Below are 20,592 nucleotides of genomic sequence, written 5' to 3' on the forward strand. Positions count from 1 at the left end.
GGCTATCCCTACTGCAATGGTATCAACTCCAGTGAATTCAAAGTAATGGAAAGGAGGGGTGGATGTGAAGCTGCAAACTCAAGCTTTTGAAATGTACCTCATCAAGTTCTGTTGGAATGCTTCCACTGCTGCCTGTGGGGAGATCTGCAATAGGGGCTTTTGGAGCTTTTGGAGTAGGACCTCGCCGACTTGTAATGGCAAAAGCAGCTTTCTGATGTCTGTACAGTGTAATTATTCCCCTGTGCTTAGTAACTGTGTGCTGCATCCCATCTTTATCAGAGTTGGGCCCTAAAAGAAAAGGGAGAAAAATTTAAGCTGCAGTTTAACACACAGGGGGAAGTGAGAGCTACCTACAAGTCATCTGCTGATTGTGCTTTAAAAAAACCTGTAATTTTTTCCATCCTTGAGGAAGATGGAGCTTCTGTACAAAGAGCTACTGTGCTAGGACCACATTACAGATTCTGAATGAGAAGTTAAGTGTGCAAACTGCCAGAAATTATAATTCAGGAAGAAGACAGGTAACACATATGTTATCTTGAACACATTAACACATTATGTTCTAAAGTTCCAACCAATTTATGTTCTGTGTCCTTTAAAACAGTTCAATATTTCTGTCATGATACAATAAAAGATGCCATCAGTATCTTTGCATTTGTTGATGTTTCCATTTATACTAGAGAGCTTAATTTTCAATCAGATATGAATGTTATTTTACTCTGAGATAAAGGAGGACACATTCATTAATAAAGAGTAGAACATACAATAGTCAAACCTTAAAGACATAAAACAATATACATTAGTTGCACACAGTTTAAAATATATAAACAAAATCATTATTAATAAATACTCAGATGCTGGCATTTTAAAAATTAGTGGAAACAAGCCCCATTCAAATACTCATTTCAACAGCTCAGACATATTAAGCACAGACATATTAAGAATCCTGGCAGTCTTAGATGTCATACCTTTTGAGTTTTCATGGCTACTCTGAGGCTGTGCAGGACATGCTGCTAGTGGGGTAAGATGTGGATCCACACACAGGGAGTTGCAGAGATTTTTTACAATCTTTGAGTTGGGACAAGGAGACCTTGTTGTACACTGCTGAAGTAACTTTGCTATACATGAAGCCACATAGTTTTGTATGAGTGTATTCTCTTCTTTTTTGATAGCTTCCATTAAGGGTTTTATAACAGGATTAAGTTTTTCTGGAAGTTGCTGCAAGTTCACAACTGCACACGCAGCAAAGGTATGGACTCGCAGATGTAACACTTGCCATTCTTGATTTGTTTCTGTAACAGTCATTTGGACTTGCTGCCTTTTACTGTCCAACTGTTGCAGAACTTTAGGATTCAAAGTGAAGGATGATGTCACCTCATTGAAAACAGAAGTAACCTAAGAGAAAGGAAAAAAGGAATTAATCTGTTTCATTGACTATAAAACAGGATATCTTCATGGCACAACATGAGTCACATATCACTGTCTCCATATTCCCAGTAAATAACAGGAAATGCTCCAAAATGTATTTCTGGGAATCCTGAACTGCAGATCAAAGAGAAATCGGGCGTATCATAAACATGTAAAGTCTAGATTCCCAAAGCTACAAGAGCAGTTTCATGTACTCCAGAAAATTTGGATTGTCCCATATCTGCTGGTTCTACCTAGATATTCTGGAAATATGGAAGCATGTGACAGATTAGCAAAGAAGAATGCGAATACAATAATCCAGAAAAGTTGTGCAAGGTCCTGTGCACTAATAAGTTGTTTCTCAGCTGATTTTCTTTTGAGGAAAGAGACTAGGATAAAAATCTAAGAAAAAAGCACACCAAAGTAGTTGCAGAACCTTCCATATCCTTTCCCACTCACACATCATTGACTATTATTGCTTAAATCTTTCACTAGAAAAAGATTAAAAGAAGATGAAAATGTCAGGGGCAAGGGGGGAGAAGGCCTATAATTTACATAGTCTATTTACAATTCTTCTGACAATGGTTTTGAAGCCTGCTTTGTTTTCTTGTGTGTACGTTTCAATAGTGAATCCACACCTGGGATCAGAACACTCAGTTTTACTCTCCCATTAAGTATGTACCTTGCATTGCATTTGAGTTTTTGTAAAGACACCTCAGGGGAAACAGTAAGAATCTTTACACATTCTTTTTCCTGAGATATGCAAAGATCACCACATTATTTTTGCAAGTTACTGTCTATGTAATAATTATGCTGAAGGTGTATTTCAAGGTAAGAACAGATTTGGAGGAAATGCAGGCATGCCTCTACTTACCAGCTCATTAGCTTGATCTATTGTAAATACACTGCAGTTTACTCTGTTTCCAATGTCAATGTGTGAATCAGCTAGCAATGAGATGAGTTGTTTACATTCGTTTTGCATTCGTGTAAAAGGAACAGCAATTTCATCATAATAGAGATGCTCAGAAAGGACTCCAAGTAAACGAGGTTGAACACAAATAGCCACAGTTGTACACTCCTGTAACAGAAAAACAAAATTTGCATTTCTGAATAATCACAGTTTCTTTTGTTCAGTCTTGGGCAGCTCAATCTAGCTATAAAAATCCAGTTTCTAGAAGGACTATTAACATTCATAACCCAGAATATTAAAGATAAAGGATTAGGAACAAAAAGTCTGCCACTAAAAATTATAGTGAGTAGATAAAAGACAATAATCTTAAAAGGAATCACTGGCCTCCGATAAAGGCATCTTGAGAATCGATTTATTTGTAGAAAAAATGTGAGCATATTTACTGACTCATAGTTCTGACAGCTGGCATTTTTCTACTGAGTACTGTATTCCTCCACTATCTAACAATCAAGATTTTGGTATTTACATCTATAAACACCATTTTAGCTTTACTACTGAAATCTTATTTCAAGCTAAGTACCACACAACAAGCAATGGGATGAGATAGTAAGATATTTTTCCTGCAGAAACATCCTACCTTTTGCAAGGCTGCCCACTCACAGATTACTAACGCAACACTAATCCTCTGCAAGGCAGATTTCGAATTCAAGTGGAAGAGCAGTAGCTGAGCTAATGATTCAGCTGGCTTTATTTCTTGAGTAACAGTATTTACACCTGGGTCACAAATGCAGCAACAAAGTGCTCCCAGCAACCTAATAAGACGAAAAAGAACAGTCACTTCAATGTTATAATTACTCTGCAAAAAGTGATTCAAAATGAAGATGTGAAAATGGTAATTAGATTTTGGCAAAAACACTACATTATGAAAAAATACATTGCTTTTATGTATTTTTTTTTCATATTTCCAGTAAACTGACTTTGCTGCCATCATCCGAGCACGCATGACAACGTAATCCCTGGTTGCTGGATCTTCTGCAATGCTGTCTGCCCCAGCAATATATTCCTGAATCACTTCCTTACTCTGGGTTTGACCTTGACGCAGTTTAGCACCTGCTTTTTCCTGTGGAATAAAAGAAAGGTTGAAAGTGTGCTTGCAATTAAAAGATGAATTCATATTCCATAAAAATACAAATAATCACTGCATCATGAAAAAGTTGGACTAAGGACACTTCTTGGGTAACAGATTTCTTCAAGCAGTCAATACTTGTAAATCATCTCTCCATTAACAGCATTCTGTAGTCCAATTAAATATATGCTACATTCCTTCACTATAATATTAAGGTTAATACTTGACACACAGCTGATAAACACACAGAGGAAAAAGTAAAGCTCTCTCAGCATCTTTTCAGAAATAACACAATGCTTTTGGATTTAACTCAGTCCTGCAAGCAGATGGCTTTAGAGCCATGTAAATAAAGACTTTTTACAAAGCATCCACAGAGAACGCTACACAGCAGAACTTAATTCTTCATGGATAACCTGACAAGAACCCTTTTGCTCTGTGGAATTGAGGCCTAAGAATGATAAGATGATGATGTAAACATCATAAGATGATGTAAAACAGTTTACATTCAGAACTATAGAAAGGCACCACTACGCCCCTCTAACATCTTTAGAACATGTTTTATACAAAGCTAAGCAATTTCCTGCTTTCATCAGAACAGTCAGTGAAACCACATTTCACTTACTTTGGACCTGGTTTTTACTTCTAGCAACATGTTTAAGTCAATAGGCAAATGAGATGGCTGCATCATTAAGCAGAGCCAGGCTCCCATCCATGGACAAGCAGCTGCAACAACATACTGTACAGATGCTTTGTTTAACAGTTCCAGCCACACCTTGGGAAAGAATCACAGTAGAAATCATGACAAATTTGTACCTGGTCTACATAAGATCATACACATGCTGAGAAACCACAGGAACACTCATTTGCTCTACAGTAAAGCATCACACAGAGCAATTGCAAAGTATTTAACATTAGCCCACTACTCTTCATCTGCACAAAAGCACAGAGGATTTGAAAGAGAGGGATACACAGGTACTATATCCAGGAGAAAGTCATGCAAATACCTTGTGAATAAGATCCAGAATTTCTTGGTTGCTTTCTAAGATACAAAACTGAAATATGTGCCTCAACATTTCTTGCAGAATTGGAGTCAGCCATGTTGAAGAACTCTGAAACAAGGATATCATATGACCAAGTATATTCCAATGTGCATCACAGTGAGACAGTAATAACTCTAATCTTTACCTGGTCTTGGGTAGACAACAGTGTGAATAATGTTTCCAGTGCTGCTTTTCGCACTGAAGATATCGTGTGATGCAAGAACGGCCACACACGTGGGACCAAAACTGTCAGGGATTGCTGGATACTACAAGAGAGGGAGAGACAGAGTCAGTGTCAGGAATAAAAACACACATACACAAAGAGCTAAGTCAATTTTGTTTATTCTCATTTTATCCAAAAGAAAGCTTTAAGAAAAGAAAGTATTGCATATACTTGGGGATTTTAAGTGAAGGATTAGATTACCACAGCTTATACATTTAAAATAGTTTGAGCTGGTATCTTTTTTCAGGAAAATACTGGTTTGAGTTTTTTAAAACTGGTATAGAGAACTAGTCAATTTAAGCATGTATTTTTGGCATGTTTTTTCCCCAGATTATATGTTAGGCTTTGTTCAACTGTTCAGAAAAAAGAAGGGGCTGTTTCTGTTCTGAAGTTAATGTTGAGCATTTATGACTTAACAAATAATTTAAAACAATCTTGCATCTTTTTTGCATGAACTGGTATATCAACTGATGCAACTGGCATACCAGCTGATGCAACTGGCATACCAGCTGATGCAAGTAGTACATGCTGAATTAAAGACTGCATTGGTAAGAAAACTCCATTCTTTATTTTATATTTACCAACTTCAACAGTGCTAATCATATAGGATGAGAAAAGGTAGATGCTGTACACATTTGATATAAGTGCAGATACTGTCAGTTTACAGTTTTTCATGTGTACTATGAAAAATTTAACATACTAAGATGCAGTTCCTTTAATTTGTCAGAGTCTCAGAGAGATAGCAACAAGGTAGTGTCATCAACCAGTTCGAATTACTGGTTGTACTATCAATGTGAATTTATGTTTATAGCTTATTTCAGAACTGTTCCAATACCAAAGTTCTACAGACTCATGTGTACACAATTTGGTCTCATTTGGAGTTTGTCTGTTCCTTGTTAACAAACAAGATGTTTGTGGACAGGACCACCACTGGAGGTGGAGAAAACATCCTTAACTAAAACACCCAAGATAAATGGACAGAGACAGAAGGGGGAAAAAAGTCGCATATTAACCATGCCTAGTACACTTTGTTCCTTTGTTCCTTTCAGTTCCTTTGTTGCATTTCAGCATTTCAGTAACAATCAGAAGAGAAGCACTGTCATAGCCTTCACTTCATGGAAAAACCAGAATAGAAATAAAATACTGAGTTAAATTAATCATCTCCTTGGTACATAATACAGAAGAAACCGATAATTCCAATTTGACAGTAAGTGGACACTCAGACCTGGAATACTGAAGCAAAACGAATTGAAAGTTACCTGCATTTGCGGACCTGAGGGTAAGTCAGAAGGGATGAAAGGAGGATCATGATACTGTTTGTGGAAGCTGTCAGGTCATCCAACTCCAGAAGTGCATCCCACAAGGTATTAAGAATAAAAGGCACCTACACAAATAAGCAGAGGGGGTTTATCATTAAAAAAAAAAAAAAACAAAAAAAAAACAGACAATGAAACCAGTGCTGCCTTTAATTATTATCTTCTTCACTTAGACCAAAAATGAACTTAAAACAGTTCAGTCACCTTCTGAGATTGAAGTTGGACCAGGCTTTCCACTACTGGTACCAAAGATGCTGCAGCAACAGCTCGGACATCATCATCCAGATCTTGCAGACCTTCAATGATCGCAGGCAACACTTTAGGCAACAAAGTGTTGATCATGTCCTGCCAAAAAGACCAAAATCATTTTTAAACCTAAAAAGATTATAAAGATACAATCAATTAAGATGTACTCTGCTTGTGTGAATGAACCTGCTTATTTCAAAAGGATGGTACAGGTCCAACATTGTAATCTAAATATTTTAAGTTACCATTCATGAAACCAAACATAGGTTATACATTTAATGAACTGTAAATCATCTCAGTTTTGGTATAAACAAAGCTCAGTGTCTGCAGAATACCACCACAGATAGCCTAAGCTTCTCTGCTCTGTTACCTCACATATGAGAGTATCACCATGACCAGGCAGGCATATCCTCTATTTCTAATGTTTTCTGCAAGCACAGCTTGCACTATATACTTGCAGTATGGCTATAAATGTGCAGTCACACATCTCAACCCACAGGACTGCACTGCAAGCAAGCTTGCTTTATCACACCTAGCTACTATCATCCACATCCTCTCCTTTGAGCAGAGATTTTTGATCCAAAGTTCTCAACAATTTGTCATGAGGGTTATTACCTGACGTACTGCCAAAGCATACTTTATTCCTAGGAGACCACCATGTCTCACTTCCCACTGTTCCTGTGTGAGCAGCTTCAGGAGAACGTCCACAGTTTTATGAACACCAGTTTCATTCATGTGTTTCAATACTACTCCCAAAGTCTGAGCACAAGTCTCACGTACAGGTGCCACTACCTAGGAAAAAGTAAACAGTGAAACAGATACTTCTGTATTAAATTTGACTTAAGAGTCAAATGACCAAACTGCTATACAAACAAGGTGAAGTTCATGTATCAGCTACCTTATAATAAGCATCTGTGAGCAGTTCAAACAGGCACATGCAGTAGCACTACACAAGGCACAGCCAAGCTGCTGCAATGTTATCTCCTGCAGAAGCCTACTGATCTATCTGTTCATGCAAAGGTAACTTAAACTTACTTCATCTGAAACAAAGTCTCCAAATCTGTCTAGTGCAAACACACAAAGAAGTCTAATAACCAAGTCTTCTAGCCACTCCTGATGCTGCTGAATCATCTGTATGAAAAGAGAAATTGAACACCTTGACTACATTTATTCATAAAGCATTTCTGATGTGTTTACTTTAGCTAAAATCTGTAAAAGACATGACAACAAATGTTCACATTGATTCAATATAGTTCTCTTGCAGACACAGTCCAGGCCAAGTAGTCAGCACTAATTAAACTCACTTAGATTATTATCATCATAACCTGGATGTTTTCTCCTCTAAAAACACAATACTTTAATCAAAAGGCTAATGTCCTGCTTTCAGTTGGGACAGAGTTAGGTTTTTTCTCAGTAGCTGGTACAGCGCTCTGTTCTGGAGTCAGTGTAAGAATAATGGTGATACCACACTGATGGTTTGGTTGCTGCTACATTGTGCTGACCTAAGTCAAAACTTTCTGAATGTCTCATGCTCTGACAGTGAGGGCGTACACAAAAAGAGAGCAAGCATATCTGGGATAAGTGAAAAAGGGACATTTCACACCACAGAATGTCATGTCTAGTATACAAACTGGGGGAGGTATCCAGGAGCTGAGTAGTGCTTAGGGCTGGGCTGGGCATTGATCAGAGGGTGGTAAGCAATGATATTGTGCAGCACTTGTTTTTCTTGGATTTTAATTATCTCCCTCCTTTTCACTACTGTTATTACTGTTACTACAATTAGTACTATTATTACAATATTTTACTTTGTTTCAATTATGAAACTGGTGCTTTCTCAACCCATGAATTTTACTTCTTTCCTGATGGTGCCCCAACCCTCCCCATACCACCAAAGTGGGGAATGAGATAGAGACTGTGATGCTTCCTTGCCTGCTGGAGCTGAAACAGAACAGCTTGAGAGCATCTTGTAAGGTGGACAATTTATTCCTACACAGCACAAACAGCAACAAATCCTAGGCAAGTTAATTAATATGCTGGAAGCATATTTACAAGTAAAGAAACTCTAAAGCAGTATTTCATTGTGGGAGACCCAGTGAAATGAACTTTCTTTACAGTCCCATTTCCTTCAGATTTACCAAAGCTCATCTTGAAGTTTTGGTCTCTGCTAGAGATCAATAAATCTAACTTTCTGTCTCAGAGCAGAAGTTCCATAAAGAAAACTGCTCAGGCATCATCCTTCTTATCTCTACTATGTGCATACTAGGTCACCACTTCCCTTGAGAACTACCTTTTTAATGAACAAAACTCAAAGCATATTTTGGATTTCATATTCCCATACATGCCAAAGAATTATACCCAGCATAGGGCATACACAGCAGGCTTTGAAGCTAGCTGGAGTACACACATTTTCCATAAGTAGTTAAGAAATGGTTTAAAGTATTTTATGATTGCAGATTGTGTTATTACCCACCCAGCCATCTCCATGGAACAAACACTACTCTACAGGGAAGCAAGGAGACAGAGAAGTTTTTGCTTTCCCTATTTACAAAGTATGCTGAAGTACACTGATTTACATCTCATTCTTCAACTCTCTAAGTCACAAGCTCTTCCAGCTGCTTCTTCAGCAGGCGAGTCAGTAGGAATCTGGATGAAATTCTCTATTAGTAAACAAGCTATTACTGTCAGGATATTTTTAAAAAATTGTTCTCCTTTTAAAAAGACTATTTTAATTCCTTTTCTTATAATAAAGAGAGCAGGTTGACAGAGTCCTCTTATTATTTAAGCAAGTAGAGTTAGATGGTCTGAGACATTGTACCAGAGTAAGACAATCAACTTGTCAATTTTGTTCCAGTACAGTCTTACCAGGACTTGAAAACAGTATATTCTAATATGGAAGCTAATTTTTAATAACTTTATACACAACCAACACATCAATGGCTACTAATACAGTAGTACTGGGTTCTGCATAGACCTTTTAAAAACAATGTTTTGTCAGGGCATACGGTGATATCATCCAGATGATTCTGAGCAGAAAAGTCTTTATACTCCCCCACATCACACACCTATTGCAAAGTATTTTAAGAAGTCTCTTTTCTAAACTTCATTTAAAAATATTACATCTACATGACTGGAAACTTACCTCCTCTAAAGAGCTATCTCCCATTTTACCACCACTTTTCCCATGAGCTTTAAGTATCTCTCTCAGTCCAGTACCTGCACCATGTCGAACCTAAAAAAGTGAAATAAAAAGTCAGTTTTTAAATATTAGGCAACAGAAGACAAAACCCAGGCTGGAAAATTAAAATAATACTACTGTATTCTTAAGAGAGATGCTTCAAGAGCTGCAGAACTAGAACTACTTAGACTTGCGGGAATTATTATATCAAATCACATATTAAAATATTCACCCGTCCAAAAAATCAACCTCCTTCTCCCCAAGTATTTGCCCGTTTATGAACAGAAGCAATTAAGAACTGCTTCTATTTTCTAACATGTTATGATATTTGCAGCAATGTAGCAAACATTAATTTACTTTTATCTTGCTATTCTATATGGCACTAGTTGTCAAAGAGAAGTTTGAAGATATTACTGTTTTTATTAAGTTTATAAGCTAAAGCAAATCAATATTATTACAGTTTCAAGCACTTCATGTTTAATATTTTCTATCACTCTCTGTATTGCTTAAAAAAGTTTGGATCCTCATGAGTATTCTGGAGTCTGCAAAACAAATTTCTGGGAATTACTATTCTGCATATCTTACAAACCTGCCTTGCTTGACAGGATTTTAGAATTAAATGAACTAGTGATATGGGAAAGCAAATTATAGGCACTTGCATGCTCTCACCAAATATGAACAGTTGAACATGTTGAGAAGAGTTCTGGAAATAACAGAAGACCACTAGAAACATGTGCTAAAGACACACCTGTTTCAGGTATTTTTGATACCTAACTGGACTAGTAATGGGCTTCTCAAGGAAAGCTCACTCAACAGATATGCAAAGTTGCAAAAGCAGAGTTTTGAACTGGGCTCTCATTGAGAGGTCTTTACGTAAGTTAGAAGAGAATTAACACTTTTTTTTTTTAAGAACAGTTCATATACATGCTTGTTGCTAGCAGAAAATGGTTGCATTTCATTTCATGGCAGTAACAGCTAGAACTGAGTACTTGGTAGCTCCTCCCATCATCAGAGTATGTTATATAAAATACAAACATACATGTCCCCCTATGTACAGCTCAGTGCCTGCTGGTTAAAGCTAAAAGCAAGCCAATAAAAACCAGCCAGAAAATCTAGTCTTAAAATCCTAATTGTTCATAAACCAGCAATTTATTTGCTCCAAGATGGCTCATGAGCTAGGTTTCACAAGTCAAAAGGAGACTTTGCTAGTCTCAGCTTCTGCAAATACCAACCAGCAAGACACAAATGCATAAAGGCAATACCAGTAGTAGGATTCATCCTGCCTGACTTCAGCTGCCTGTAAGCATGGCAAGCAGTCTGAAGTAGTCACCCAGGTAACTTCTAGACATAGCAAGATGCTGCCAGAGAGCCACTTTAAACAAATTTTGAGGCAGGTTAGCCTGTTTTTCACCCAGAACATACTGTAATAATGATTGTGTATTGTTCTACTTCCCCTATTAAGACATATGTGCCTTACATCAAACGTACTAAAAAAGCCATGAGAACATCTACATACCAGAAAACAAGTGGACCTGGCCTTCAATTGCAAACAGCCTGCTTTCAAATAAGGTGCGGCTTTTTAGCTCAGATGCAGTGATACGCCACACAGACATAATGATTCGTTATCTGCGACCAAAATAATTGTGCTGGCTGCATGTGATCTATCTCTGTTTCCAAGTTTGAGAGCAAGTTGGCTTTGCCATACTGACATCACCGAGACTGTGCTACAGATACACATAAGGATGTTAGAGTTGCTGTTAATATTTAACCCTTCACAAGATCAACTTAAGAAAATGAAGTTAGTTGACAACAGTTATTTCTACCTTCTGTGCAACGAAGTTAGATGATTATCAGCTACTTCATATTTTTACCTGAAATTTCTACCAAAGTTTGTGGAAAACTGTATAAGGACTAAATAAAAAGGTGAGTAGAACCACTTTGAATCTTGAAAATAAATGGTCTAAGCAACCAAACATATAGTTTTTGTAGTTACTAAAGTATTTAGTAACTTTTCTACTTTTCTACTAGCACAGCATTAGATAAACATGCCACTGTTGCCAGCAACAGATTCACATAATATTCCTCAAAGTCTTGATAAATCCAAGTTTAATTGCTTAATCATTTTAACCATAGATTGATGTGATTTTATTTTGCTTGAATTTCAACACTCCCATAATTCTCACTTATATAATGACTGCTTTTCATATCTTTCTCACCCTCCACAAGTATACATTACACGTTTTCCACTCCCCTTTAAATGAGTCTAAAAAACACTTAAATTTGCTAGAAGCAAATTTGTCTTGGCTATGTAATCTGTATGTACAAATGTTTTAAGTTTTGATATCTGGCAAAATTCTCGTAAGTTCCACACATAAAGTGTTTACATTTCTGTTGAAGACCTTTTCAAAAAACTTTTAGCTCCACCTTAAATAATGCATGTGTCTTACCTCCCAAGAAGGGTTAAACAGATCATTGCACACTTCTTCACAAAAGCTTTCCAGAGGCCATTCATTTGCCTAAATCCATAAAAAATTATTAAGTATGAGATTAAAGAAAAGAATCATGAACACTTCTAATACTGTTGTCTTTGCATACTTAAATGGCATACAAAAAACTCCAAAAGCTTAAGTACTTTTCATTACCAGACAGAACTGAAAAAACAAACAATCTTCTTCCCCAGCTCAGAAACTTCACTGATTAGCATTGGATCTCTTAAGAAGTTTATCAAGTTTCTGTTAACAGTATAACCTCTTCTCTATGGGAATTAATTTTGATGATCTGGAATTCACCTTTCCTTTAGAAACCATGCTAAAGAATAAAATTAAGCAGAGTTTCTTATTCTATCCAGTGGCCCTTTAAATTTATGAACTTTGTCTTTAAAGAACATAATGGGTAAGTCTCAGTTTGAAAACACATTAAATAACAAACTTAGGTCAATGAATCCAGCAATAAACAGCACCCTTTTCCAAACACATTCCACTTTATGAAAACCAAACCATACCCACTATCCCAAAATTTTCTACAAGGAAATTGACAAGGCTGTGGAAAGGAATTTTTACTTCCATTAGTATGTTCACATCATCCAATAGACAGAGCAACTCAAAGACAGCTAAAATCAGCAGCTATTCAGCCTGTAGTTATCAATAATATTTCAGATTAGTTTTCCAACCATTTTTATGCAAATAAAAATTTAATTACTGAACTATGTCTGAAAAACTATTTTTGTAGGACACAGACTTATCTAGATAATCTTCTCAAATAAACTTCTATGCGTCATTTATATTCTGGTTTAACATTTCTTAATTTTTAGCTTTTCAGTCTATTGAAACAAATGCAGTTTTTTCCAAGACTAAGGTAGTTGTCTTAATCTTCAACAATTAAAGATAGAACTTAATTCCAAATTAAGCCTAATTAAAGTACAGCAAAGATTAAATAAAGATTAAATAAGCATTTAGATCAAATTATTTGTGGCTCGCTGTAATCCTACCATGTAAGTGTTTAGCACAGTTTTCCAGTTTAATACCCAGGTCTGACACCTGTAGCCACCTACTTGTGTTAATTTGGGTCACAAACTGCTACCAAAGGATTAAATGTGTTTTCTTCCTCAATGCTGTAACACAGTTAGAAGCTCACTTGCTTCATTATGTATAAAAGTAAGCTGGCCATGACATTCTTCATTCCACTTCCCTGAATGCTAAAAGGACTAAAGAATTTGGGCACGTGAAGGAATATTGTTTCAAATTACTCCACTAAAAAATCACTCCTGCTAACAGCACAACACATCATACCTCTTCCTGAGCATTTTCTACCAATGTTTTGGAGTCTGTGGCAGGCTGATTGATGACAACATTTGCAACTTTTCTTCTTTTTTCTTCTGGTTCCCCATCAGTGCTATCATTGCTGAGAAGGAGCAAACACATGTTTATGAACTCGAGGTATGCTTTAAGGGCAGTAATTATATCTACAACTTAAGTCCTCAGATACAATAAACTATGGTAAGAATACAAAGCAAAGAGGTTTAACACTGTGAAATATGCAAGTTAGCTGAGTTTACATGTAAAAACAAAAAATGCAGTCAGGAGACAGCAGAATGCTGTCCCAAATTCATAATCCATCTCAGATTTATTCAAGAAATCCAGCAATTCCTAAATAAGATCAAGACTTTTGTTCATCACTCATTATGAACACAGTAGACACAATAATATGCTACTATAAACTACAGTGAAGAATATAGAACACATCAGAAAATTGTATCCTAAATTTTCAGTTGTTCATCTTCTTAAAATCCCCCATGTTCGTGCTTTATTGTCAAGCCATATTTAATAACAGGGACAAGCCACACATTTCAGCTGTAGCATCCCATTATGGCAAGATGCCTCTGAAGATGGGTCCTCAACAAAGCTCTCCTGGGAACAAGCACTGCATGCAAACTTTCCACCATCAGCACAATTAGCACATAAGAGATTTAAGATGCAAAGACTGTAGGAAGTTTCTCAACAGATAAATCAAATCACAGTCCCAGCTTAACAGAAATAAAAGGAAACCAGCTCACTATTATACCTCTTCTCATTAGCTTCCACTGCATCTCTGGATCTTTGCTTTGCAAATAGCTTAGCCATTCTTTTGGCTTTATTCTTTTGTCTACTGCTCATACCAGCTCGAAATTCGGAGTCAATTAACTCAGCAGCCTGAAGAGTCTGAAAGAAAAGTTATTCATTGTCAATTCTTCTTATGATGGAAGTCCTGAAAAATTCTCAAACCCACAATGCTCTCAACTTCTTCAACCCTCCATTTCAAACATTTCAGCAGTTTTACATCAAATAATACTAACAAGCAACTATGGGATGTAAGAACTCAGGAGGCCAAAGCACACCATATTAGATGCTAATCGTCTTATTTAAGATAGAAATATTATAACCACAGAAGCTCAAATAAAGAAAACCCACTGTATTATTCCTTGCAATCAAATAGCCCAAGGTTTTACCTACAGGTTGTTTGTTTACTAGTAAAACTGAAGAAGGAGAATAGTCCAAATCTTCATCATTGAACAGATCCTCAGTATTCATTCCAATTGCAGCACCCATATCTAAGCCAAGTTTCTTTTGCAGCAGTTTCCTCTGTCGTGCTATCCTCTCTTTAGGATCAATTTCACCTTAAAAGGGGATTTTAAAAGAATATGTGTCATATTTCCAACTGGGTATTTCACGAATGACCTGCTCAACGTACATAACAAAGCCAAAACTTACAGGATTAAATTGTACTTGGCTAATACAATCTTCTAAAACACATCACACTGATATCCAGGAAGACCTTTTCTGCTACTGTAACTACGCAAGTACTTCAACTGTGATCAAGTAAGGTTCATTTTGAAAATTAACAGATGCCACCTCAAGAATGTGTGAAGTTTTAATACTAACTATAGAACACCTAGACTTTGGGAACACCTACATTTACATTAAAAATATAAGATTTTAGCACCCAAGCAGAATAAAACCCCCAAACAACCCAAAATTTGCTGTCAGACTTTACTCTTTACATGCACAGTACAGAAACTAGTCAGGAGGAGGGTTTTTTGTTGCTTTACTTTCTTGGTGTTGTGGGCTTGGTTTTTTTTTTTTCAATTACCAGCACAAACTCTTAGGTAGATAACCAATACAGACACAATTTTGGGGTGTACGTCAGGTTAAGTAGTAACTAGTAGTTAAAACTGTCTATACCAGTTAAGTTTTTTTAAACTACATTTAACGACAAGCAAATACAAGCAACCTCCATTCTTTAAAAAATATTTTTCTTTTATAACATCATCTCAGGAATAATGTTCAAAGACTGCTAATTCTAAAGATTAAGTTACATTATGTCCATTCATGTTGTCTGCTTTCTTGGAAAGGGAAATTGCTACAGAACACAGAAGAGAAAGCAGACAGCACATTTTCCCATTAGCTAAAAAAGGCAGCAACTAAAGATGTTTGTTTCATTTGCTTATTTTTTGATATTGTATTTCTTATTCATTTTCATTCTTGAAGTTTTTTATGTGAAATCATGTGACACTGGAATAAATATCAGGCTTCTATGAAATCAAGTGTTGGGTTTCATCAGATGAGGTGAAACCTGTACACCACTTTATTAATGTAGCTTAAAAGATGGCAAGCAATAAATTAGCAACCAGCCTGAAGAGACAGGACACTGCTCAAGTTTCAGCAGCCACAAGTTCTGCTCCTTGCTGAGCTACTGATGTTCTGAGTACCCTGCACACAACCCATCACACACAGGAAACAAAGGAATCAGGGCTACACAGTCAGATTCTTATCAATAGCATCACTTAATTTAGTACAGAAACTGGTAGATGTCCTGGAATTAAGAACAGGGAAGTACCGTAATAGCAAAAAAATAGCTTAGATTAAAATAATTTCAGTTTGCCGTTACACTGACAAATCAACTCTCAGCTAAAAAATTACTGAAAAATATTAGACAAGTCACTTGAAACAAAAAAACATGACACAGGCACTGGTATTTGATCTTCCTACTTTGGCAGTCTTATAACAGTATTTTTCATGCAGTCTTTCTATACTTGAAACCTTCAAACTTTTAAATAAGCCACATCCTACTTATGTGGGAACACTTTTTAGGTGAAGAACAAGCAGTGATAGTGCCTGCCCCTTTTAAAAAAGGTCTACAGAAATCTTTGATGCTTTTTCAGGTTTCCACCCCTTCTTCCCCACTGTACCACAGTAACACCGTTATGGCAAAAACCCAAAAAACCAATACATCCCCCCTAAAAAACTGCAGTACTTGAGGAAGAAAATACAAACCATATGTTGGGGAATAGTTTCTGTCATTATTCCCAAACATTCTGAGAATCCATGGATGGCTAGATTCATAGTGCTACCACAACAAACTCTTTCAAATCAGTAAGCCTTCTTGTCTGCAAGTAAAATATAGATACCTGATTTATCATCTTGTACTTCAAATTCTGCACCAGCAGATCCAAGAAGAGATGCACCATGTTTTAACAACCGACATATATCAAATCTGTCAAAACGCAACCGATCTGTTGAAGGTGAATCCTCATTAGGACTCTCTGAGCCTGGTTCTAAGTAGGAAATAAAAAAAATATTAAGGACATGATGGAATTTTTGTTCAAAATTCTGGCAGAAGATGAAAGAAAAGCAAGAAATAATATCTCTTCTCCAAAGAATGATCAGACATACAGCATTTTAATTCAAAGTATAAAAGCTCCATTTTCACAAATACAAACTGAAATAGGTCACTAAATGTACCTGAAGAAAAAAAAAATTTTTTTCCCTTGATAAATTTAGCTTTTTAAAATCTCAGACACTGACCTACCACCAGGCCTTCTCTGTACACAAAGGGCCAGCTTACAGTTTTGAACTGTACATGGCTCACAAATAGGATCACAAACACACCAACGCTGCTGCATATCCCTACCAGCCAAGCATCCAAAACTGGGAAGCTGGAGAGTATCTAAACAGTGTGGGAGAAAGGGCTGCAGGCATCTAGCTGTGAGCTGTTCCCAAACAGTACTTTTTTCTTAAACACACAATTATCTTTTCAATTTCATTAATGATCTGATAGGCAGATCTGCCAGAACTGGACAATGCTGTACTCTAAGACTAACAGGTTACACAACTTCCATGTACAAAAGACATGCTGGAAGTAATCCTTGAACTAGAGAAGTGAAATGGACTTCTATAGTTGGTAAGATAGATACAGTAGCAGAGTCCCCACCTGTGGTAGAAGGGGTTGAAACTAGATGATCTTTAAGTTTTTTTCCAATTCAAACTATTCTATGATTCTATAACTAAATAATTACATATATGGTTAAATATTATTCGCTGGGAAAGAGAATTGCTCTGGAAAAAAAGAAAATTTCAATAACGTGATTATCAATGTCCTTAAAGAGCTGCAACAAGTGGATGGAGGGCATCCAGTGAACATAATAAATTTAAAAGCTTTTGGCAAGGATTCATATGAAAGAATAAATCAAAAGAACCAGGTTAGCACAGAGCTGGGGAGAACATCCTTTTACAAACTGAAAGATAGAAATTAGTTTTGGAGTCCTCTGGGGCACCAGTCCTTTAACTGATAGAAAAGATATTCACTAATGCACTCTTCTCCAAGCGCGCACGCAACACTAAACTCTTCTGGGTAGCCTAAAGTCACAAGGGCACTAAGGAATCCAAGGAGGACTCTCAGAACAGACTAATGGGCAAATAAACACAAAAGGTGTAAATGAATAACCTAAACCATGCCTACACAACACTGCATTCAGTAACAATCTTAGAGGCATTTTTGACAGTTTTCTGTATTCATCTGTTTATTAAGCAGTGAAAGCCAGAGCAGACAACAAAGTACTGGATTTCACCAGGAAGGACAGTGATGGCAGGACAAAGCACATCATTTTGTCACTATGCATAAATTTCAGTACTCAAGAGATGTAGGTAGACTCTGTGGAGTTCTGTGCATCTCAAAGAGGGCACAAGTAAGAGAAAGCACAGAGAAATACAAAGTTATTTAAAAGACAAAGCAGCTGACTTGTGAGGAAAGACTAAAGAGACTGGAAATCTTCAACATGAAAAGAAGTTGTTGGAGGAGAGCAAATATGATTGTTTACAAAAATAAAGACAATGGACAAGGAAGATGCGGAACTTGTTTCTCAAATTCAAAGCCAACAGAACTGAGAGGCACCACGTGAAACAAGTATGAGATCATCTCAAACAGATGCAAGTTTCACTGTTGCTGTTCTAGGGAGTGTGTGTCTGTTTTTAAAAAAGTCAGTGAATTTATGGAACCTGTGCCACAAAGTTGTGAGCATAGACAGTGAGTATAGACATAGATTTGGACAAAATCACTTAATCCATAATTCAACAATTAAGGAAACTAACATCCCCAACATGATGATTTCAGATGAAAAGAAATAGAACAGACTCGAGCAAACTGCCAATCCACCTCTTTCAGAAAGATGCTCAGATTAGGGGAACAACGAAGAAAAGAGTTTCTGCAAATTATCATGACAAAGTTGAACATTTTACCATTTTACTAGTTATTCCTTTTCTTTATAAAATCTTTGAGGGTACAAAGCACAAGCATTATGAAAGAAATAAAGGTCAGGTACAACTGATGAGGAGCATCTAAAGCCAAAGAGGTTTACTTACAGTCTACTTCACAGAATCATAGAATAGTCTGAGTTGGAAGAGACCCAGAAGGACCATCAAGTGCAGATCTTAAGTGAGTGGCCCATACAGGGACTGAACATAGGCATTATTAGCACACTGCTCCAAACAACTAACATGCAAATAAAAATCTGTGCTCACAGAAAACCAAATGACAGAGATGCCTTGAAAAGTCTTATATCACAGACAGTTTGCATAAGATAAACAATGAGTTATACACAATTAATTTGAGGAGCACCTTGTTTTGATCTTGGAGTTGGATTCCACTCAGGTACATTTTTCACTATTGCTTCGACAGCCTGGCCAGCCGCAATACGAGTATCCCAATTCGTACTTCTTAAATACACTAACACCTTTAAGGAGAGATGAATAATAAATAAGTATTTGCTTAAAATGTACTTCCAAAAAAATCCATCAGCTGTTATGCTCTATTAAAACACAATTACTTGAATGCTATGGATTAATACAACATTCAAAACAAAAGCACAAAGGACAAAAAAAAAAAAACCAATAAATGTCACCAGCATTCTCTATATTGCTATATATTCTATATATATTCTGCTTAGCAGAACACTTGCCAGAGCCAGACCTTAAGACTTTATAAGATATTTTTAGTCCAATTAGTTAAACTGAAGCTTGATTTCCTCCAGGTACTGAACAAGGCTTGAGACATGTTTTATTTTTTTGGTTGGTTGGTTTCTTGCTGGCTTTTTTTCTACAAGGAAGCATTCAAAATTGATTAACAGACCTTAAAACCCTGAAGTCATTTAACCCAAGAAGAGATACAACATGGATCAAGTGAAGCAATACGTGCTCTTCAAAACTAATTTATCACTATGTCACGATCTGGAAAAACCACTTCTTTCTCTGAAAGCAGTTTGATATTCATGATTCCTTGGCCACTCTGTTGATAACATCAATTGTGGTGAGAACATCTGTTCAGTAAGAACAGAACTGAGGTCACTGAGCCATCTCCAGCTGTCAGATATGGACTATTTTTGGGGGTTTTACTAGACTTGATCAGATTGAAGTCTCAAGCTAATGGAAAACTCTTCCCAATTTCCAGCCCTTTCAAAGACATGCAGCCTCAGACTTTTTTAATGTTTTATCACACAAGTGATAATCTTTAAAGGCAAGTGCAGAAATCTTTGTAATGCAGTAGAGCTTCTCTTTACAGAAGAAGGTCTGAACTTACAGCAAATGATGAATATCAATACTGAATGCTAAGTGAAACCTCACTTACATAACCATTTCAGAAGCTGACAGAACAGTACCTGCAACAGGAGCAGCCCCTAATTTTCTTCATTCTCTTGCTTTTGAAAAAACCAAGACCACAATGCATTTTCTTCTTCCCACAGAAGCACACCCCTTTAAACTATATTTATTCTCACCATTACAGTACTAGGGAAAAACATATGCTTACTTTAGATAAGAGATTATTCAGTTCATGAGGATGCAGTTTCACTACTTCCCCAAGTTGCTGTGCAGCTGCTTTTCTTGTTACAGGTGTTGTACCAGTGTCCAGTAAAATAAAGAGACGATCAAGCCTAAATGTGATTGACAAAAACCAAAAAGTTATGCTATTCATAGCTCAGTTGTCCATTTCTATTAATATTCCCCCACATTTTTCAGTTTATGTAACTCAAAGAGAAGAGATGTCTGCCTGAAGACTGTCAGTTGGCAGGGTGAATAATGTACTATTTTTCTAAAACTAAGCATAGCTGTTCTAAAAGCACATTTAATTCGGTAACAAAAAAAGAGTAATTGTAAGAAATGCTAGTTTAAAAAAATCTTCAGTTACAATAAAAAAATCCTGTATTAGTACTGTGATAGAACATTTTCAATCTTGAAACATATGTTGTGAATGATCATCATATTCTATTTGATAGAAAAAGCAGAGGGCTCAGCTGCTCCTATTATGCATTATCACTTCTATTGACAACACACCTTGTTACCTGTAA

The 20,592-nt window shown here is 36.5% G+C and overlaps 1 protein-coding gene across 1 annotated transcript in view; it reads right to left on the reverse strand.

The window, feature by feature from the left end:
* The window catches only part of BTAF1 (B-TFIID TATA-box binding protein associated factor 1), a 43,168-nt gene that overhangs the window by 13,728 nt on the left and 8,848 nt on the right, over positions 1-20,592 (reverse strand). Inside the window, exons 2-21 of the mRNA XM_030276135.4 lie at positions 20,055-20,178; positions 18,870-18,984; positions 16,384-16,530; positions 14,429-14,592; positions 14,001-14,137; positions 13,229-13,340; positions 11,888-11,956; positions 9,405-9,494; positions 7,301-7,396; positions 6,881-7,057; positions 6,224-6,364; positions 5,963-6,087; positions 4,626-4,746; positions 4,445-4,549; positions 4,063-4,212; positions 3,292-3,434; positions 2,952-3,126; positions 2,279-2,482; positions 966-1,392; positions 98-288 (exon numbers count right to left, since the gene is read on the reverse strand). Of these exons, the coding sequence (XP_030131995.4) occupies positions 98-288; positions 966-1,392; positions 2,279-2,482; positions 2,952-3,126; positions 3,292-3,434; positions 4,063-4,212; positions 4,445-4,549; positions 4,626-4,746; positions 5,963-6,087; positions 6,224-6,364; positions 6,881-7,057; positions 7,301-7,396; positions 9,405-9,494; positions 11,888-11,956; positions 13,229-13,340; positions 14,001-14,137; positions 14,429-14,592; positions 16,384-16,530; positions 18,870-18,984; positions 20,055-20,178 (3,013 nt within the window). The remainder of the gene's footprint in view (positions 1-97; positions 289-965; positions 1,393-2,278; positions 2,483-2,951; positions 3,127-3,291; positions 3,435-4,062; positions 4,213-4,444; positions 4,550-4,625; positions 4,747-5,962; positions 6,088-6,223; positions 6,365-6,880; positions 7,058-7,300; positions 7,397-9,404; positions 9,495-11,887; positions 11,957-13,228; positions 13,341-14,000; positions 14,138-14,428; positions 14,593-16,383; positions 16,531-18,869; positions 18,985-20,054; positions 20,179-20,592) is intronic.

The sequence above is a fragment of the Taeniopygia guttata genome, chromosome 6, assembly GCF_048771995.1.
Source record: "Taeniopygia guttata chromosome 6, bTaeGut7.mat, whole genome shotgun sequence".
NCBI classification, from domain to species: Eukaryota; Metazoa; Chordata; class Aves; order Passeriformes; family Estrildidae; genus Taeniopygia; species Taeniopygia guttata.